The following is an 18489-nucleotide window of genomic DNA, read 5'->3' as shown; positions in this document are numbered from 1 at the left end:
TTTCTTTTCTCCTCCTGTGAAGAGCTTGCATCCTAATGTTTTAATGTTATATCTTAATCTTTTAAATTGTATTTCAATCAACTTGTTTTTATTATTGGCTGTTAGCCGCCCTGAGCCCAGTCTTGGCTGGGGAGGGCGGGGTATAAATAAAAAATTATTATCATCATCATCATCATCATCATCATCATTATCATCTCAAGGCCAATGATCAGTTTTTAAAAGCAGAGGTGCTACAGGGGGTGGCAGGCTCAAGTCTGCCTCATATCCGCATCTTCTGGCACCAAAGACTTCCTATCTCACTTACTTGAAATGCACCTTTCGCCTGCTCAGAGCCAGTCTCTGTTTTTATTAGCATATCTTAAAATCGAGGCCTAACACTGAGTTACGCATGGTGAGCCCAGGCTATAAGTAAAACAACAATGACGACGACAACAACAACATACCTGCTCATGTGTGACGGGGATAAGGCGCTGTTTGGAAAGTTCCCGTAAGGTGTTCAGGTCGGTGCGCATGTCCAGTTTGCAGCCCACCAGAACCACCTTGGCACTGGGGCAGAACTCCTGTGTCTCCCCCTGCCACTGCGGGGGAACAAAATCGGGAAATAAAGAACAGTGGGGTTAGAAAAACTGGCTCAATCGCCTGCTGTCAGGGCTGGAGTCAGACGCAAGGCTCCGTTGTCAATGAAGTTAATTCTTTATTCAAGGAAACGGCATACAACCCAGCAACACTTCTCGGCAGGTCTTGCCCCTATGGAGCAGTGCCAGGACTGAAGACCCCTGCCCTCCACCCCGTCTAAGGATCCTCCTCTCCCAGATGTTTCCCAAGCAGTCTCAAACTGCGTCTGTGCACCTCTGGCCTCCATTCTGCTCTCATTATCCTGCGTGTTCTTGGAGACCAGCGGGGAGGGGAGCTTGTCGCAGCTGAAGAGCGAGACTCCCTGGATTCTTCATCAGCCTCTTGAACCCCCCTCCTCTGCTTCATCCTCTGAGTCTGAACTGCTCCCTGTCACCGGCTCTTCCTGCTCACTAAACCCCGTTGCCCCTTCAGCATCCAATTCTCCCTCTGACCTCCCCTCAGTTTCCCACCACCAATCCCCGGGCTCTGATCCTTCCTCCTCTGGGGTTTCCCTTGGGGCTCCCACCACCCCTCTTCGGTCCAGCCAGTCCCTGACACCTCTCACCTCCATTATGCTACTTTTGCCATTTTCCATTTGCCATTTTTTAAAAGCGCTCTCTGCCGCAACACTTGTTGCTATTTAGACGAGCAACAAAATACAACCAGTAATGTTTTTTCATGCGATGCCACATTCCATAAATCAGCACCAATACTGAAAAGCAGCATTCCAGGAAAGGAAAGGGTGTTGCTTGCCGATATTCAGCACATAAAAATGATACACTACCCCTTTGCAAAATTTAGATTACAAGCTGAAGATTTCTGTTGTAAAGCTTTCAGGTTCTGACATGTTCTCTTTCAACAGTTTTTGCACAATGCCTGGGCTGCTTGGGCATCTAAATAATATATTGGTAGAGTCTGTCTTATTTTGCTCAGTGATGATGGCTCTGTTCTCTGCATAAACTCCAAGGCTTCCTTTTCTTTTCGCTGCTGTGTCCATTCCATGACTTCATTGTCACCCCACCCCAGGAACAGAAATTGGTATTGGCCAATGTACTTCAGTATTCCAAGAATCTCTGCTTCAAACATCAGCTATAAAAGCAAGTTTCTAGCCTGTGAGGCTGAAAACACTTCAAAGTGTGGGAAAGTCTCCAGTGTTATGGGGCTGGGCTGAGAACGGTTCCGTCAGTGATGGGGACTGCTACACAGCCTTGAATAAATCTTTGGAGGGGTTTTTTCCCTACCAGCAAATAACAGAAGCACAAATGGGAAAATTCAGGATTATTTGCATTGTTCATACAGATTTCTGGCACAGAATTTGGGTCACCTTAGTGGCTCCACCGAGCCTCAGCTCAGTAGAAATCAAGTCTCTACAAAGTTGTTTATTCAAAGAGCATCAAATGGCTTCCCTTCCCCTCTGGCCTTACAAGCTGTGTGGAGCCAAAGCTCAGTGGGAAATCAAAAGCCGGTTCCTATTTTGCAGCCAACTCCAGTTTTGCACCCAACGGGCAGCAATTACAAGGGCTCCCCCCCCTCCCCGATGCATTCACATTTCAGCCTGGGGGCACAACACTCCGCTTTCAAAACCTCCCATATTTATATCAGTATCAAAAAGCTACACCCCCTGATTTCTGCTTCGCAGCACCTGAGGAACAATTTCTGCCACACAAGCCTGTGCAGTGTTCACTGGAGGGAAGCAGAAAGCTGTTCGGAAAAGAAGTCCTATGGGACACCCATTTGTTCTAAGCTTCAAAAAACACTCAACACGTTCCTCTCAAAGCCTTTGGGAGGGTTGCTGCAGAGAGAGACCGAAGGTGAGCAGTGAAGGGTATAGATGGGAACAGGAACAATTTGCCGGAATGCAGAGAGATAGCCCATTTCAAAACCCTCTTAGTTTTTCCCCCACCCAGAAGTCCAGAACTCAAAGTCACTGAGCATGCAGTTGGGACTAGGTGGGTTCCGAGTCCTGAGGCATCGACTTCTGGGAACTTTTAACTAAAATAATATAAAGTTAAAGCCTCACTCACAGTGTCACGTAACAGAAACAGCTCTTGGCTCCAGCCGTTCTGATTTAAAGAACGAAGAAGCTAAATATGCAATGTTGCCAGGCACATTTGGGGCTCTCGGTTATGCTGGCCGTAATCCACAGCTGGCACAGAATATTCCGCAAATAGATGTGAGAAGAACAGCATGCAAGAACAGCATCGCTGTTCCATTTGCAGTCTCCTGTTTTCGCACGTGGACAGCGCTCCCCGGATAGCAGCATTTGCCGGCAAGTTGTCAGAGATATTCTAGGCAGGAGGACTAGAGTCTTTCCCCTGGAGTCCCATCCCCAAATTCCCAGAACGCAAGCTCTAGAAGGGAAACTATGTCAGAACCAAAGCTTAGAGCCTGTTCTTTTTCTTCTTCTTTGGCATCACTTGTAGCCGAGTAAGACTGTCTTCCATAAACACGGTTTTAACAACAAGTCCGTAAGTGACTGTGGAGGCCAATTCTGGACCCACACGTCCTTCCACAGGGGGGACATTGGTTTCCGGGCGGGAGTTGATCACGGTGTGGATTTGCCAAGCATGCCTTCCTCTTAGCAAGTTTCTCCCTTGCATCCTGAGTTTGAGTGTCTTCAAAGCCAGCTTAGAGCACAACTGTGATTCTGGAGTCCCGCTGTATCTTCTAAGATGTCAGCTCTCCCCAAACTGAAAGATCATCCCCTGCCCCATCCCAAACTCCCCAGGATATTCTAGCTGGCTCACCTTTTTAAGGACGCTGTCCAAGGTCTCTGGGCGGCTAATGTCAAAGCAGATGAGAACAGCATCCGAGTCAGGATAGGCAAGGGGACGCACGTTGTCATAGTATGTTGAGCCTGTGTGAGAAACACACATAACATTAGCTTGTTTGTATTAAGATTATACATGGCATTTGGCCTTTTAACTCAGAGGGCTTATCCCCTAACAGCTGAAACAGAATTCCACACAGAGCCGACACATTTTTTGAAATTAAAATCCGGAAATTTCAAATTTGCAGGACTGAATGATAAATGGCTTCCAGTAGATGGTAAGTGACCTATGCACAACTCCACACCCCCTGGTTTATATTATGGTTGTTTTAAAGCTCCTCAACTCATAATTAAGAAACTGTTTAAAAGAGTGTCTATCAGATTTGGGAAACGTGCATTTAAGTACTTTTGCATGCGGTTTGGTCAAGCATTCCCCCTCCCAGTTCATTTCAACTTTCCTGGGGTGCGTGCAAACCTGAATGCCCTCCTAATTTAGATTAATTTAATTAATTTGTATACCACCTTTCATTTGTTGATTTCAGGGAGGTTCCCAACATAAAAAACTACAAGATACAAAACACAATCTATCCAGTTTGGAGGCCCAGAAGGTTCTCAACCTGCAAAATGAGGCAACACCTTTTTTTTTTTTTTTTAAAAAAAGACAGAACTACACACAGTTTCTAAAAACCCCGGTTTGCAGAAGTAATGCGAGTGCAGAAGGCTTAACCCCTTTCCCCGCCAAATTGTTTTCCAATGGTTGCTTTCCCTCCAGCCAGAATTGCTTTAAGTTTCAGAGCCCAGCAGAGGAGAAATCCAGGAGACCAGGAATAAAAAAGCATTGTTGACCCAGCACTTAAGAAAAGATTGTGGGTCTAGCAACTGGCGTTTGACCACCAAAGCAGACCAAGGATAATAAGGTAAGAATCGCCACGCAACAAAATTATCCCTCTCCCTGTCTAAGAGTCTCCAAAGCCCCGGTAGATATTTCCTGAATATCTATTTCCAAGTCCCAATTCCGTCATCATTACCCATTGGGTGTCCATGGGCAAATTATAGCTTCCCAGTTCCCATCTGTAAAATGGGAACAACAACTGGTCTTAGAGGGCTGTGAGCAGTGTTCAAAATTAGCCAGACGCCAGGCACATTTTACACCTGGCTATCGGCACTAACAACCAAGTCAAGATGCCTGGGCTCCAGGATGGTGCCTGACATCTGAGGATCGGGACTGTTTTCACACACAAATACCCCACCCTGTAGAATTATACCAGTTATATTTTATCTGCTCAATCACAATGATTTCTGGAACCAAAATGCTTTTTCTGTGCAGCCTGAGCAGTCAATAACATTATAGTAAACTATATAGCAGCTTGTCTTCCCTTAACCCACCCCACTGCCCTGCACACAGTTCTGAAGAATGTTCCTACGTTATGAATGGTCCAGGTCACCATTAAGAAAAAGAGCTAGGAATAGCCCTATATATATGTGGACTGTCCCGGGATCAAATGACTTTTCCTCCTTAAGCTCTCAAAGTTCTTAAGCTAGATCAAGGAGGTTGTCATTTGAACCAGCCAGATGTTTAACTGAGAATCAACCACAGTCAGCCCATCATTTGAAAAATAAGACTTGCCCCAAACGGCAACTAGACATTCCGTTTTGGCGAATGTAACCTGGGTTTAAGGAGCCATTTGGCACCTAGCTTCTATATCAAACATTGGCTGTGGTGGCAATTATAAACAGATGCTGTATATTGCTTTGTACTTTTGAAGTGCCATGCAGGAAATTTCATGTGGCCGTGGACTGGAAGCCAGGGAACTAACATCCCTTCTGTTTAGAATAGGTAGCCTGAAGTAAATTCCCCCACCTTGCTTTCATCACGTAGAAGTGGTGCCAGGATACCAGCGCAGCAGAGACCATAAATTAAAGGTAAAGGGACCCCTGACTGTTAAGTCCAGTTACAGACGACTCTGGGGTTGCGGCACTCATCTCACTTTACTGGCTGAGCTTTCTAGGTCATGTGGCCAGCATGACTAAGCTGCTTCTGGCGAACCAGAGCAGTGCATGGAAACGCCGTTTACCTTCCCGCCAGAGCGGTACCTATTTATCTACTTGCACTTTGATGTGCTTTCGAACTGCTAGGTGGGCAGGAGCAGGGACCGAGCAATGGGAGCTCACCCCGTCGCAGGGATTTGAACCGCTGTCCTAGGCCCTGTGGTTTAGAAGCTCACCCCATCGCAGGGATTCGAACCTTCTGATCAGCAAGCCCTAGGCCAGGGGTCAGCAAACTTTTTCAGCCATGGGCCGGTCCACCGTCCCTCAGACCATGTGGTGGGCCAGACTATTTTTGGGGAGGGGGGGGAGGGAATGAACGAATTCCTATGCCCCACAAATAACCCAGAGATGCATTTTAAATAAAAGCACACATTCTACTCATGTAAAAACACCAGGCTGGCCCCACAAATAACCCAGAGATGCATTTTAAATAAAAGCACACATTCTACTCATGTAAAAACACGCTGATTCCTGGACCGTCCGCAGGCCGAATTGAGATGGCGATTGGGCCGCATCCGGCCCCCAGGCCTTAGGCTGCCTACCCCTGCCCCAGGCTCTGTGGTTTAGACCACAGCGCCACCCGCATCCCAGGCCATAAATTAGCAGGCTGCAATTATACATTCTGCCGAAGCCGAATCCACAACAGCACATGCCCCTCCAAAATGCAAATGGGAGCAAACACTTTGATTTGAGGCACAAATTGCCAATGCCTCACTAGACAGCAATGGTCTGTGGCACGACATTTTCGGAGGTTTCGGTTCAGCTGCGCGAGAAGAGTCCAGCTTCTTGGGAGGGAAGAAGGAACAGGTGCTTGCTTATAATGGACGAAGGGAGGGAGGGACAAACCAACGGGCGATACCTCACCGCCCAGACTGGACCCGTTCTGAACCTCCCCTTATCTTAGCAAGAAATGTCCTCTTCTGGATTAGTCCTTAGGGACAGGAGCACTTGCTACTTCACAGCTGAGGAATTGCCCCTCCTGGATAGCAGCTACTACTACCAGCAAGAAATGACCGGTCCTTCATTTCCAAGGCTGGAGATGAGCTAGCTGGATGTGATCTCTGACCTGCAATCTCAATTATATCTCGAATGACTGCGCTGACTCGGTGGCGAGGGAGAGGCATGCTCCAAGCGCTGAGATGCACTCTATTACTATTTCCAGTGCTGGAGCACCGAGCCCTTCTTCCCACACCAGATCAAAGTGTGCAGGGTGAAGCAAGGTGTCATGAGATGCGTGTGGCTGCCGCCAATAAACCAGCAGCTACGTGCCCAGCTCTCATCTCCCCTTCAATGTCATGGACCGGCTGGATGCAAGTGAATGGTGGGAGACCCTCCTGGGAAGAAGGCTCAGAGTCTGGGGATTGGTGGTGGGATGATGATAAGTGGTCAGAGGGAGATGAGGGAGAAGACTGGGAGGAGGAGGTGCCGGAAGCTGAAGAGGTATCAGGGTTTAGTGAGCAGGAAGAGATTGTGGCAGAGAGCAGTCAAAATCAGAGACAGAAGCTGAAGCAGAAGAGGAGGGAGGCCAAGAGGCAGAGATGAGTCAGGCTGGTGAAGAAGCCAGGGTGTCTCCCCCTTCTGCTGTGACAAGCTCCCTTTCGCCCTGGTCTCCCAGGACCAGGAAAGGTGTGAAGTGAGAGGAGCAGAGGCAGGTGTGCTGGCGGAGTCTCATATTGCTTGGGAAGGACCCAGGAGAGCAGGAGTCTTAGGCAGCCATGGGAAGGCAGGGACCTTCCACCTCCACAACTGCCTCATGGGGGAAAGACCTACCAAGAAGAGTTGTTGTGCTCCTTAGGCCTGGCACTCCTGAGCTGGCCTTGTTTCTGCTAATAAGGAGTTAACGCCACTTACTCCGTGTGATTTATTGCTGGCTCACTCCTGACATTCTCTAACACAGGGGTAGTCAACCTTTTTATACCTACTGCCCACTAATGCATTTTTCTTGATGGTAAAATTTCGTTACCACCCACCAGTGCTGCAGTATCATGTGGCGTAGAACCCCCACCGTCCAGCTGGAATCCTGAAACACCCACTAGCGGGCAGTAGGGACCAGGTTGACTACCCCTGCTCTAACGTCTAGGACAACATCCATGACCACCTGGGTTTTTGCAGATCCCCATCTCAGCTGGTAGGGACGCGGATGGCGCTGTGGTCTAAACCACAGAGCCTAGGGCTTGCTGATCAGAAGGTCGGCGGTTCAAATCCCCGTGACGGAGTGAGCTCCCGTTGCTCAGTCCCTGCTACTGCCAACCTAACAGTCTGAAAGCACGTCAAAGTGCAAGTAGATAAATAGGCAGGAAAGGTGTGTGGGACACGGGTGGCGCTGTGGGTAAAACCTCAGTGCCTAGGACTTGCTGATCGTAAGGTCGGTGGTTCGAATCCCTGCGGCGGGGTGAGCTCCCGTCGTTCGGTCCCAGCTCCTGCCCACCTAGCAGTTTGAAAGCACCCTTAAGTGCAAGTAGATAAATAGGTACCGCTTTATAGCGGGACGGTAAACGGTGTTTCCGTGTGCAGCACTGGTGCTGGCTTGCCAGTGCAGCTTCGTCACGCTGGCCACGTAACCCGGAAGTGTCTTCGGACGGCGCTGGCTCCCGGCCTCTTGAGTGAGATGAGCGCACAACCCTAGAGTTGGTCACGACTGGCCCGTACAGGCAGGGGTACCTGGCGGGAAGGTAAATGGCGTATCCGTGCACTGCTCTGGTTCGCCAGAAGCGGCTTAGTCATGCTGGCCACATGACCCGGAAGCTGTACGCTGGCTCCCTCGGCCAATAAAGCAAGATGAGCGCCGCAACCCCAGAGTTGGCCACGACTGGACCTAATGGTCAGGGGTCCCTTTACCTTTATCTCGGCCAGCCACCACTGAGAGGGGGGGTTAATGTGGAATCGTGTGGCACTAAGGAATGGGACACAGCTGTACTTCATGCCACAGGCAGGGAAAGGGGAGAAGTCAAAAGGCAGCGGCTGTTTTCGGGAGCAGCTGCGAGTGCATCTCGTAATGTCTACTTTTGCCCTCACCCGGAGCTGCCTGCAAAGTCCCAAATCATCCAAGTTGCTACTCTCTTGCCATGCCAAGGACTGCAACAAACAGCTGCACTCTGCACCCAGAACGGAGCCAATCCATCATCTGCTCTGGCAGATAGTGACATTCGTTGCACAGGGACAGTAGCCCGCTCCGGTTCAGAAGCAGCGATGCCCAATTTTGCTCTTGGCATCTTGTAGCTCTACGCTGTGCCAGGACCTGATCACGGCAGCCAAAGTGCCAGAATATCAGAGAGAGAATTTGACTGTGGGGCCACTGCGCACGCTGAGCCAAATCGACAAAATCCAAGCATTACAAAGGTGGGTGGGACACAGAAGCTCATCTCTCCCAATTCCCCTGCTGCATGATAGGACTAGCCCCAGACATATCTACCCAGAGCTCAACGTGCCACTATCAGGAGGGCTGGGCGCTCTGCACACGTGCTGCCGAAGGCACAGCCCCGTTCGCTGTAGCTGCTTTTAAAAGACGGCGCTGTGGGTTAAACCACAGAGCCTAGGGCTTTCCGATCAGAAGGTTGGCGGTTCGAATCCCCGCGGCGGGATGAGCTCCTGTTGTTCGGTCCCTGCTCCTGCCAACCTAGCAGTTTGAAAGCACATCAAAGTGCAAGTAGATAAATAGGTACCACTGTGGCGGGAAGGTAAACGGCGTTTCCGTGCGCTGCTCTGGTTTGCCAGAAGCGGCTTAGTCCTGCTGGCCACATGACCCGGAAGCTGTACGCTGGCTCCCTTGGCCAGTAAAGCGAGATGAGCGCCGCATCCCCAGAGTCGGTCACAACTGGACCTAATGGTCAGGGGTCCCTTTACCTTTACCTAATGTTCAAATCCAAGTCCGGGAAGAGCCCAAGCCTGGGGTTGGGGAAACAGGAGCAAGGGAAAGATTCTGCTGTGTCTTCCAAGCAAACAGGGCAACGCTGCAGAGAAGAGATCTAGACGCACAGTGCCAGTCTGACACAAAGAGGGAGCCCTAATTGCTTTTGCAATGAGTCACCTCTGAAGCACTGCACACAGTGACAGGAGCATTAACAACAAGCAATATTCTTCACACAGCACCACATGTCTCCCGCGACTTAAGGAGACCAACAAGTGGTATCAGAAAGCAGTGTCAGAAACTCAGATATATAATCTAATCACCAAATGGCCCAGGTCATAATAATAATAATAATAATAATAATAATAATAATAATAATAATAATTTATTTATACCCCACCCATCTGGCTGAGTTTCCCCAGCCACCCTGGGCGGCTCCCAGTCAAACGTTAAAAACAGTACAGCATTAAATATTAAAAACTTCCCTAAACAGGGCTGCCTTCAGATGTCTTTTAAAGATAGGATAGCTGCTTATTTCCTTCACTTCTGAAGGGAGGGTGTTCCACAGGGTGGGCGCCACTACCGAGAAGGCCCTCTGCCTGGTTCCCTGTAACCTCACTTTTCGCAATGAGGGGACCACCAGAAGGCCCTTGGTGCTGGATCTCAGTGTCCGGGCTGAACGATGTGGGTGGAGACGCTCCTTCAGGTATACTGGACCGAGGCCATTTAGGGCTTTAAAGGTCAGCACCAACACTTTGAATTGTGCTCGGAAACGTACTGGGAGCCAATGCAGATCTCTCAGGACCGGTGTTATGTGGTCCCGGCGGCCAGTCCCAGTCACCAGTCTAGCTGCCGAATTCTGGATTAATTGCAGTTTCCAGCTCACCTTCAAAGGTAGTCCCACGTAGAGTGCATTGCAGTAGTTCATGCGGGAGATAACTAGAGCATGCACCACTCTGGCGAGACAGTCCGCGGGCAGGTAGGGTCTCAGGCTGCGTAGCAGATGGAGCTGATAAATAGCTGCCCTGGACACAGAATTGACCTGCGCCTCCATGGACAGCTGTGAGTCCAAAATGACTCCCAGGCTGCGCACCTGGTCCTTCAGGGGCACAGTTGCCCCATTCAGGACCAGGGAGTCCCCCCCACCCCCATGGAATATCTTGGCACTTTTTTGGGATGAGGATGGTTCATTTCATTTATATACCGCTTTATATTCCAAGGAAAAAATCTCAACGTTTACAACACATTAAAACATCAAATAAAACAATCCAGGAAAACCCCCAAAATCCAAGCTTCAAGGGAAACATTTCAGATCCTTCTCTTAAGTGACATTTTGCTTCCCCCAGTCTGGCATGCAGAGATCTCCGCACCGTTGCAATTGGAACTGCACCGGCGGCAAAACGCGCCTGGCGCCTGGCAAATTTCTAACATTGCGGGGTGGAACTGCAGCTTCTCCTGGCGAAAGTTGAACTGGAAAGCTGCAGGAAATGTTGGCATGGAAGCTCAAACAACAGAGCTGTGAAAAGGCTGTGGTTCTCTGGTTCCAAAAGGCCTCCCAAAGGCCCCAATCCCTCTGGAAAGGAGCAGCATCTTCGTGTTTTCTCCCTACGTATATCGGACGTCTTTCGTTTTCCTGGTGCAAGGAAAACATAGTGCTTTCCCTTAAGGCTGGTCCAGAAGCTGCAACCGATAAGGAATGCTGCAGCAAGGTTGCTGACGGCAGGCTTGGGGTTGGGTTTCCTTTATAACATGCAACACCATTGCTGAAAGAAGCGCACGGGCTGCTAATATGCTACCAGAACAAGTTTAAGATCCTGCTTTCAGCAGACAAGGCCCTGAGCAACTTGGGATCTGATTATCTTCAGGATCACCTAACCTTACATACCCCTGCCTGGTTGCTGCATACCTTGAAATAGGCACTGCTAGCTGTGTCACAAGCTCCTTGCATCTACAAAGAAAACTCCCCAGGGCTTTTAGTGTTGTGGCACCTGCCCTTTGGAATGTTCTCCCGGTAAATTATCAGGCAGGCGTCAACACCACTGGAATTTAAGCACCTGCTTAAAACAGGTTTGTTCAGCTAGCCTTACTCCAACAGGTGATCCGGTAAAGTTTATTTGATTTGTTGATTTGTTATTCTCTGTGTTGTTATTCTTAAAAAGCAGAGATATCCCCTTGCCGACAAAGGTCCATATAGTTAAAGCTATGGTTTTCCCCGTAGGATGTATGGAAGTGAGAGCTGGACCATAAAGAAGGCTGATTGCCGAAGAATTGATGCTTTCTAATTATGGTGCTGGAGGAGACTCTTGAGAGTCCCATGGACTGCAAGAAGATCAAACCTATCCATTCTTAAGGAAATCAGTCCTGAGTGCTCACTGGAAGGACAGATCCTGAAGCTGAGGCTCCATGACTTTGGCCACCTCATGAGAAGAGAAGACTCCCTGGAAAAGACCCTGATGTTTGGAAAGATGGAGGGTACAAGAAGAAGGGGACGACAGAGGATGAGATGGTTGGACAGTGTTCTCGAAGCTACCAGCATGAGTTTGACCAAACTGCGGGAGGCAGTGGAAGACAGGAGTGCCTGGTGTGCTCTGGTCCATGGGGTCACGAAGAGTCGGACACGACTAAACAATATGTGTGGGTTTTTTAACTGGTGTAAATTTACTGGCAGTTTTTACGCTGCTCATGGTCTTGATATCTTTAAAAGCATTTCGTGGTATAAAAATATTTATTTCCCCCCCCCCAAGTACTTTGCGGGTAAAGAGAAGCTGTTGCAAATCAGAGAAAAGCCAAGCAGCCTGCCTCCTTGTACCAGCGCAACTCTATCCATCACAGAATAGTCCAGGAGGAATAAGAGGGCTTGGATGGTGCCCAAAGGTGCATTTTCAAAGCTGCTCTAATAACGTGAGGAATCGGTTCCTCCAGATGAAAGCTGTATAATCTGTCAAAACCAAGGTGACACCGTGCTGATCAAACCTCAAGCACCTGGGCACTGAATATACGTTGCTGCCTCTGAAGAATTGGATTCTTTTCCTCCGGCCTTTATGTCCATTACCAGCAATCGCTCTCATTTCAACCGCACATTTTAGCTACTGAATGGTTTTCACATTCTGCCTCCACTGCGAGATCGCCAGGCTGCTGCAGAACAACTCGCTCACAGCCGCTCTGCATGAGCTACGCAAGTGGCTTGGGATCTGAGCCCAGGCGTCACTTAATGTCCTGGGGGGAAAGAGGGACTCACGCCTGCTTCAAAACTGTGCTCGGTCTCTGCCTCTGAAGCTCTTGCCCCCCTGTTAGAAATTCAAGTATGTAAGCTAGGGGCCAAATGACTCCTTAAACCAAGGTTACAGTCGCCAAAACGGAATGTCCAGTTGCCGTCTGGGGGCAAGACAGCTCTAAAGACTTATTTTTCAAATGATGGACTGACTGGTTGATTCTCAGTTAAACATCTGGCTGGTTCAAATGACAACCTTGAGCTGGGTTAGGAACTTTGAGAACTTAAGGAAGAAAAGTCACTTGATCCAGGGACAATCCATATATACCGTATTTTTCGCTCTATAAGACGCACCAGACCATAAGACGCACCAAGTTTTTGGAGGAGGAAAACAAGAAAAAAAATATTCTGAATCTCAGAAGCCAGAACAGCAAGAGGGATCGCTGCGCAGTGAAAGCAGCAATCCCTCTTGCTGTTCTGGCTTCTGGGATAGCTGCGCAGCCTGCATTCGCTCCATAAGACGCACAAACATTTCCCCTTACTTTTTAGGAGGGAAAAAGTGAGTCTTATAGAGCAAAAAATACGGTATATTGGTCTATTCTGACCTCTTTTTCTGCTCCTGCTGACTGATGACTGCTCCTGCTCAGAAAAAGCATTTTGGTTCCAGAAATCCATTCTGATTGTGCAGATAAAATATAACTGATAGAATTCTACTGGGTGGGGTATTAAGTGTGTCAAAACAGTCCAGATCCAATGATCCCCAGATGGTGGAGATGTCAGGCACTATCCTGGGGCCCAGGCATCTTCACTTGGTCGCGAGTGGCTGATAGCCAGGTGCAAAATACGCCTGGCTAATTTTGAACACTACCCTCCATTCCAGATTGGGGTGGGGTGGGGAGAGAACCTACTTCGTATCAGGCCGAGGGAAAGCAATGTACTGAACCCGATGTCCCTATAAAAATCCAGTGCAACTGAAGAACCATTGTGCAGTTTCTTTTCCCAGTAGTGATGTATGGAGGTGAGAGCTGGACCATAAAGAAGGCTGATCGCCGAAGAATCGATGGTTTTGAATTATGGTGCTGGAGGAGACTCTTGAGAGTCCCATGGACTGCAAGAAGATCAAACCTATCCATTCTGAAGGAGATCAGCCCTGAGTGCTCACTGGAAGGACAGATCCTGAAGCTGAGGCTCCATGACTTTGGCCACCTCATGAGAAGAGAAGACTCCCTGGGAAAGACCCTGATGTTGGGAAAGATGGAGGGCCCAAGGAGAAGGGGACGACAGAGGATGAGATGGTTGGACAGTGTTCTCGAAGCTACCAGCATGAGTTTGACCAAACTGCAGGAGGCCGTGGAAGACAGGAGTGCCTGGCATGCTCTGGTCCATGGGGTCACGAAGAGTCGGACACAACTAAACGACTAAACAACAACACCGAAACACTTTTTCGGTCCACATCCCCCTCCCCAGCCTTGAACACCCCACCACCCAGCAGAAAGAATCATAGAATCATAGAGTTGGAAGAGACCACAAGGGCCACCGAGTCCAACCCCCTGCCAAGCAGGAAACACCATCAGAGCATTCCTGACATATGGTTGTCAAGCCTCTGCTTAAAGACCTCCAAAGAAGGAAACTCCACCACACTTCTTGGCAGCAAATTCCACTGTCAAACAGCTCTTACTGTCAGGAAGTTCTTCCTAATGTTTAGGTGGAATCTTCTTTCTTGTAGTTTGGATCCATTGCTCCGTGTCGGCTTCACTGGAGCAGCAGAAAACAACCTTTCTCCCTCCTCTATGTGACATCCTTTTATATATTTGAACATGGCTATCATATCACCCCTTAACCTCCTCTTCTCCAGGCTAAACATGCCCAGCTCCTTTAGCCTTAGAAAGGGATGTACCAAGTTTATCCCCCACTCCCAAAAAACCAAAACTGCACGAGAAATAGCCGATCAATTGTCCCCATGCCAGGGCCTGCCAAAGGAAAAGCAGAACCAGCAGGCTTTGGGTCAATAGAATCTAGACTGGTCCCCAGGCTCAAGCCGGAGAAATCCACCACCCCATTATCTAAGAAATGCAGTCAGCCTGGATTTACCAGAAGTGGCCTGGAGTGCGAACACCTCCAAAAGCCAATTAAAATCGCTGTGAAGGTCTGGCCAGTTCACTAAGGAGCAGCAGCTAAAACCTTGCCAGAGAGAGAGAGAGCACTGCAGAATGAAAACATCTCTCTTCCAAATCACTCTCTTTTAGCCTGGATTACTCAGTCTGTATACTAATAAGCAACATGTGGTTAGGGCACTAATTTGAGCCCTCCTGCATCCCCCCTGTGATCCAGCTTCGGGTGGAAAGGAGAGAGAAAGGAATTGTGTATGTTTTCTAAGTGCAGTGTTTCGAAAACAAAAAAATGACCACGGATGCACAAACAGCAATGACCAGAGACCAGAACATGACGATGGAAGAGGCTGGTACAGAGACCATCAAGTGTTCCAAGCATCCTAGTCCGACCATAGTTCTCAGGGGTGGAGCAAATCTGGGGCAGAAAGGCAAGCAAGGGGGGAATGATCAGGAACACAGAGTGAGATTTCCGCACACCCCTTGTTTGCAGGCGTCACTTACCCAGACTAACCTGATCCAGTCAGCAAGGTTTCCGCTCAGTCACTAACAGCAGCAGCATTCAAACCGGCTTTTAACTGCGGCTGCAAGTGAAGCCACAACACAGTTGCATCCCATAGAACCAAATGGAGCAAACCATGACCCCTACGGCCAGGCAGCGCATGTTTCAGATTAGGGTTTGTCTGCAAAAGCTGCACGTCTGCCAGCGGGCTATGAATCAGCATGCAACCAAGCCAAAAGCTTAGAGAAATGAGACCCAATAAATAAATGGCACGATCGCTCCACTGGAGTCTGCTTGGGAGCTTGCAACAAAGTCAGTGGCAGGTGGCTCTTCGTAGCTCACAAGGTTCAGAATGCCTCCAAGGCTCTTCTCTGTGCACAGGGACACCAAGAAGTGAGGAATGTGCAAAAATGGTATCAGGCTGCGCACGCAAATGTTGTGGAAGGGAGCATGCACTAAAATGGAATTTCACGCAAATCCCAAGTGTCTGTGATTTGGGGATTTTCTCCTTTTGCTTCTCAACACACAGAGGTCCATTCACCCACCCAGAAAGAAAACAGAATGGACCACTGGTTCCAGCGAGCTCAGTAATGTCTTCTGCAGCTGTCAGGGGCTCCTGTGCTCTAAGTTAGGGACTCTCTCCCAGCCCTACTCAGAGATGCTGCAGGACTGAAACTGGGAACTTTTGCATGCAAAGGAGGCAATCTGTACTTGTGCTAAGGTCTCCCCCCCTTTTTTTAATAATAAAAAAATTCCACTCATCCCTCTCTCCCGACAGATGCTGTTTTCACAAGAGCTTTTGGAGCTGCTTCATTACAGAGCAGCCACAAAACCCGCAGTAACAGTTCCCTAATGATCTGGAATCGCTCCTCATTTCAGCAGAAGCAAGGTCCTCCATGAATGTATCAGAGTTACCATTCAGATAGCTTTCCCCCCACTGGACCAACTTGCTCCCCTCTGTTTTCACCAAGACCCCTGCTGGCATTTCTGCCACGCAAGGGAAGTATAAAATCAGACACACAAAAACACCTCCTCCTGGGAGACTAAAGCCAAGAAATGAACACCTCATCAACTCCCAACGATTGCTTCCCAATTCCTTCCACAAGGCTGGAATTGGTTTCCAATGATTTCTCTTGGTGCTGGTCAAATGCGCTCTGGGCGACCCAAAATGGCACGCCTGCTCCCTGCAACACACCTTTTCATGCCTGGCCGAATACCTCATTTTATCCTTTTTCTTTTCTTTTCTTTTTTGTGCGTGCAAAAGTCACCATCAGTTATACTGTCCCCATAAGGAACGAGGGCTGTGCGCCACAACATAAAATGTGAGATACCTCAAATCCACATTAAGGAAAGGCTGCCTCTTCAGAGACACCTTAGCAGGGAGATTCTCTCAAACGCTTAAAGCACAGAGTTTTTCACCTTGCCATGGAAATTTCACTTGATCGGGCAATAAGCACCCTAGTAACTAACGTGGGTGGCGCTGTGGGTTAAACCACAGAGTCCAGGGCTTGCTGATCAGAAGGTCGGAGGTTCAAATCCCCACGATAGGGTGAGCTCCAGTTGCTCGGTCCCTGCTCCTGCCAACCTAGCAGTTTCAAAGCACAAAGTGCAAGTAGATCAATAGGTAAATGGCATTTCTGTGTGCTACTCTGGTTCGCCAGAAGCGGCTTAGTCATGCTGGCCACATGACCCAGAAGCTGTCTGTGGACAAACGCCAGCTCCCTCGGCCTATAGAGCAAGATGAGCGCACAACCCCAGAGTCGTCTGCGACTGGACCTAACGATCAGGGGTACCTTTACCTCTACCTAGCAATAACAAGTGAAAAAGTATCTAAATTATGCACCATGACAACACTATTCTACAACCTGAGTAAGTTAATCAAACCAAGTACATTTCTTCCATAATTTAGTCTTCTTCTGCCCCAGCTCCCAAGACCAGTTGAAGCCATTTGCATTGCGTCCCTCCCACCTTGAAGCATTTTCACAAGACATTGCCCAGATGCTTTGCCCTGATGCCCCCCACCCTGCAGCCATAGGGGCTAGAAATTTAACATACTCCAAAAATGCAAGGCATTGGACTCCTAGGGTGCTGAATGTTCCCTTAGAAAGCGAGATTCTTGAGATCTGGCTGTCAGCAAAGGGCAGGAGAGAGAAACCTTTTGCAGAATCAGGCTTGACTGAGCAGCTACTTAGCTCCTACAATGCCAGGTGCCCTAAAAGGGGAGCAAAGAACCAGAAGGACAGGGAGCATTTAAGCAGCAAGGTCTTCCTAAAGATGACTATTAAACAATAAATAAGTGCAGAAACAGATCAGGAGCCTCCGACAGCTGCTTAACAGGGCAGAAATTGGAAGGCAAGATTTCCCTAGCATGGAAGCACAGTGGGGTGGAGTGGGGTGAAACTTCACCTGTTGGGTTTCTGCCTGTCATACAATTGTTCAGGCCCTGACCGGGGGGGGGGGGAGGAGTTGAGAATCCTTCCAGACTCTCCCCCACCCTGCCAAAGAGAATGGGAACTGGGGATGTACTTAGAGCCCTGGTACGCTCCACAGAGGAAGCATTGTGGCAGAGTCGATCGCTTTCCCACAAGCTACCATTCACTTGGTTGTGCTCCAGCAGCCATTTCAGGATTCCCCATGTGATGTCATGGCAACGCCACATGCAAATTTCAAATTGCTGGGGGTGGGGAGCGAAGACTTCCATTTATCTTCTGAGCAGGCAACCAAGAGCAGCCCCCGCTGAGACACGGACAAACTCTGCAACCGCCAACGACATTCTGGAGCCCAGTTTGCCCTCCGCCATGGCACCAGCATCCTCGCAGAAACGGGCCCCGAGAAGGGGGGGGGGACCCTTCTGCAAAAGACCGCATTGTCTTCCCGCCCTTGTCATGTTTTTATCGCACGCCTTGAGGTGCTTTGCAAGAGTGTCTCCTTCTTGTGCCAACCAGCAAGGAACGTCGCCGACTGTGCAAAACCACAGCAGATTTGAGACCCCAGTTTCTCCTCATCGGAGGAGGGAGAGAAATGAGAAAGCAATGCAAGTAAACAAGAACTCAATGAATCCTTGGGACACGTATGCGAACACCTGGTTCCTTCCATTAGCCTGAAAATGTTAGGAACGGAAGGGCCAGAATTTGAAATATGGCCCATTCTCCAAGCAGGGTGTGGCCACCTTTACGTTTCTTTGCAGCCCCTGGCGTGTTAGCAACATACCATCCAATGCCTCTCCTTTATCATAACAAGACAGCAAATGTAGTCTGGTGCCATTTCTAAGCCCCAAAGCGCAGAGTTCAAATTTAACCGCCCCTGTTTTGAATCTGAGGCTGTGAATACATGAACTGGAAGGCGCCCCAAGCTTCATCTTGTCGAATCCCCTGCAATGCCTATTTT

At 49.0% G+C, this 18489-nt stretch overlaps 2 protein-coding genes across 3 annotated transcripts in view; one reads left to right on the top strand and one right to left on the bottom strand.

The window, feature by feature from the left end:
* LOC310830103 (putative protein PTGES3L) overlaps positions 1-18489 on the top strand; it is a 280219-nt gene that overhangs the window by 64568 nt on the left and 197162 nt on the right. The gene's annotated exons all lie outside the window — the stretch shown is intronic.
* The window catches only part of RND2 (Rho family GTPase 2), a 40827-nt gene that overhangs the window by 5798 nt on the left and 16540 nt on the right, over positions 1-18489 (bottom strand). Inside the window, exons 3-4 of the mRNA XM_083709925.1 lie at positions 3363-3472; positions 444-578 (exon numbers count right to left, since the gene is read on the bottom strand). Of these exons, the coding sequence (XP_083566051.1) occupies positions 444-578; positions 3363-3472 (245 nt within the window). The remainder of the gene's footprint in view (positions 1-443; positions 579-3362; positions 3473-18489) is intronic.

This window comes from Podarcis gaigeae (genome assembly GCF_964106915.1).
Source record: "Podarcis gaigeae genome assembly, chromosome: 13".
NCBI classification, from domain to species: Eukaryota; Metazoa; Chordata; class Lepidosauria; order Squamata; family Lacertidae; genus Podarcis; species Podarcis gaigeae.
This window is presented reverse-complemented; position numbering and strand designations above follow the sequence as displayed.